At 53.8% G+C, this 1,371-nt stretch overlaps 1 protein-coding gene across 1 annotated transcript in view; it reads left to right on the top strand.

Moving 5' to 3' along the window:
- T265_02191 (hypothetical protein) overlaps nt 1–1,371 on the top strand; it is a gene marked incomplete at both ends in the record, with an annotated part of 28,159 nt that overhangs the window by 20,348 nt on the left and 6,440 nt on the right. Inside the window, 2 exons of the mRNA XM_009166379.1 lie at nt 23–1,009; nt 1,086–1,295. Coding sequence (XP_009164643.1) covers nt 23–1,009; nt 1,086–1,295 — 1,197 coding nt within the window. The remainder of the gene's footprint in view (nt 1–22; nt 1,010–1,085; nt 1,296–1,371) is intronic.

Below are 1,371 nucleotides of genomic sequence, written 5' to 3' on the forward strand. Positions count from 1 at the left end.
TCTTCAGGAATCTCCAAATCAGTCCTCAAGCCTCGACACCCCCTCTATCTGGTCGCGTTCAATGTTCGCACTCTGAAGCAAGCAGGACAACAAGCTGCTCTTGCACTCGCACTGGACTCGCTTGGCATTGATGTGTGCTGTGTCTCAGAAACGAGAATTCAAGATGCAAGCACAGTGGTTGAGTTAACCGCCCCGTCAGTCTCCACTCGCTTCCGGCTACGCACCTCTAGTGATCCAGAGGCTGCTGCGGTGGGGTGTGCAGGGGTTGGTATTGTGCTAAGTCACCGGGCGGAAGTATCCTTACTTGACTGGATACCTGTTGATCGTCGCCTCTGTGCGGTTCGTCTGGCAACGTCTGTGAAGGAGTCTCACAAGCGGCAAGTTGATAGATGTCTGTTTATCGTGTCTGCCTATGCCCCAATTGACTGTAGCTCTGACGCCGTCAAGGACAGGTTTTACGACGTCCTGAATGCTCTGCTGCGGCGAGCTAAAAGCTCAGACATTGTGGTGGTTGCCGGAGATATGAATGCGCAAGTGGGCAGGCTCAGTGCATCTGAGACTCAATTGGGAGGTCGACATGGACTGGACTCGGTACGTACGGACAATGGGGAACGATTGCTTCAGCTGTGTGCTGATCGCAGGCTGTTTTTATGCAGTACTAACTTCCGAAATAGCCGAAGTCGTCTGGCCACTTGGTGTCCTCCTACAACAGGCCGGCCACAAACTCAAATCGACCACGTTGCCATCGGTTACCGATGGCGCGGGTCCATAACTGACTGCCGGTCGTTTTGGAACACATTTGTGCACTCTGACCACGCGCTCGTCCGGAGTTGCTTCGCCCTACGTTTCCCGGGGCCGCGTAAGGTGCGGACAAATCGCATGGCAACTGAAAGATTGGCAGATCCGGATGTCAGACGAACTTACAAGAATAGTCTTCTAGAGTCTCTCCCAAATGCTCCACCATCAGATGTGAACTCATACTGGGACGAGATTGCCACCTCTTTGCATAGTGCGTGCGAAAAGCCATCAGGCGTCAAGTGAAAGTGAGTTTGCGATCCGACCGTGTAACGTGTAACCACCTGCAGCCTCGGTGGTTTACGACTGCATACGTTCTCTCAAGTGCCACCGAGCTCCCGGTCCGGATGACCTTCCACCCGCACTGTTCAAAGACGGGGGTGAAGTCCTCAGTCAGCCCTTATCCGATCTGTTTGCTTGCATTTGGGAAAAGGAGTCTGTCCCAGACAACTGGGGAGAATGGGTGGTAGTGCCCGTTGTCAAAAAGGGGCGCGTAGTGAGTGTGGCAACCACATGGAGATCAGCTTGACCCCGGTTGTAACGAGACTGTTGGCGTCAATGGTGCCTTACGGTGGC

This window comes from Opisthorchis viverrini (genome assembly GCF_000715545.1).
Source record: "Opisthorchis viverrini unplaced genomic scaffold opera_v5_27, whole genome shotgun sequence".
Lineage (NCBI taxonomy): Eukaryota > Metazoa > Platyhelminthes > Trematoda > Opisthorchiida > Opisthorchiidae > Opisthorchis > Opisthorchis viverrini.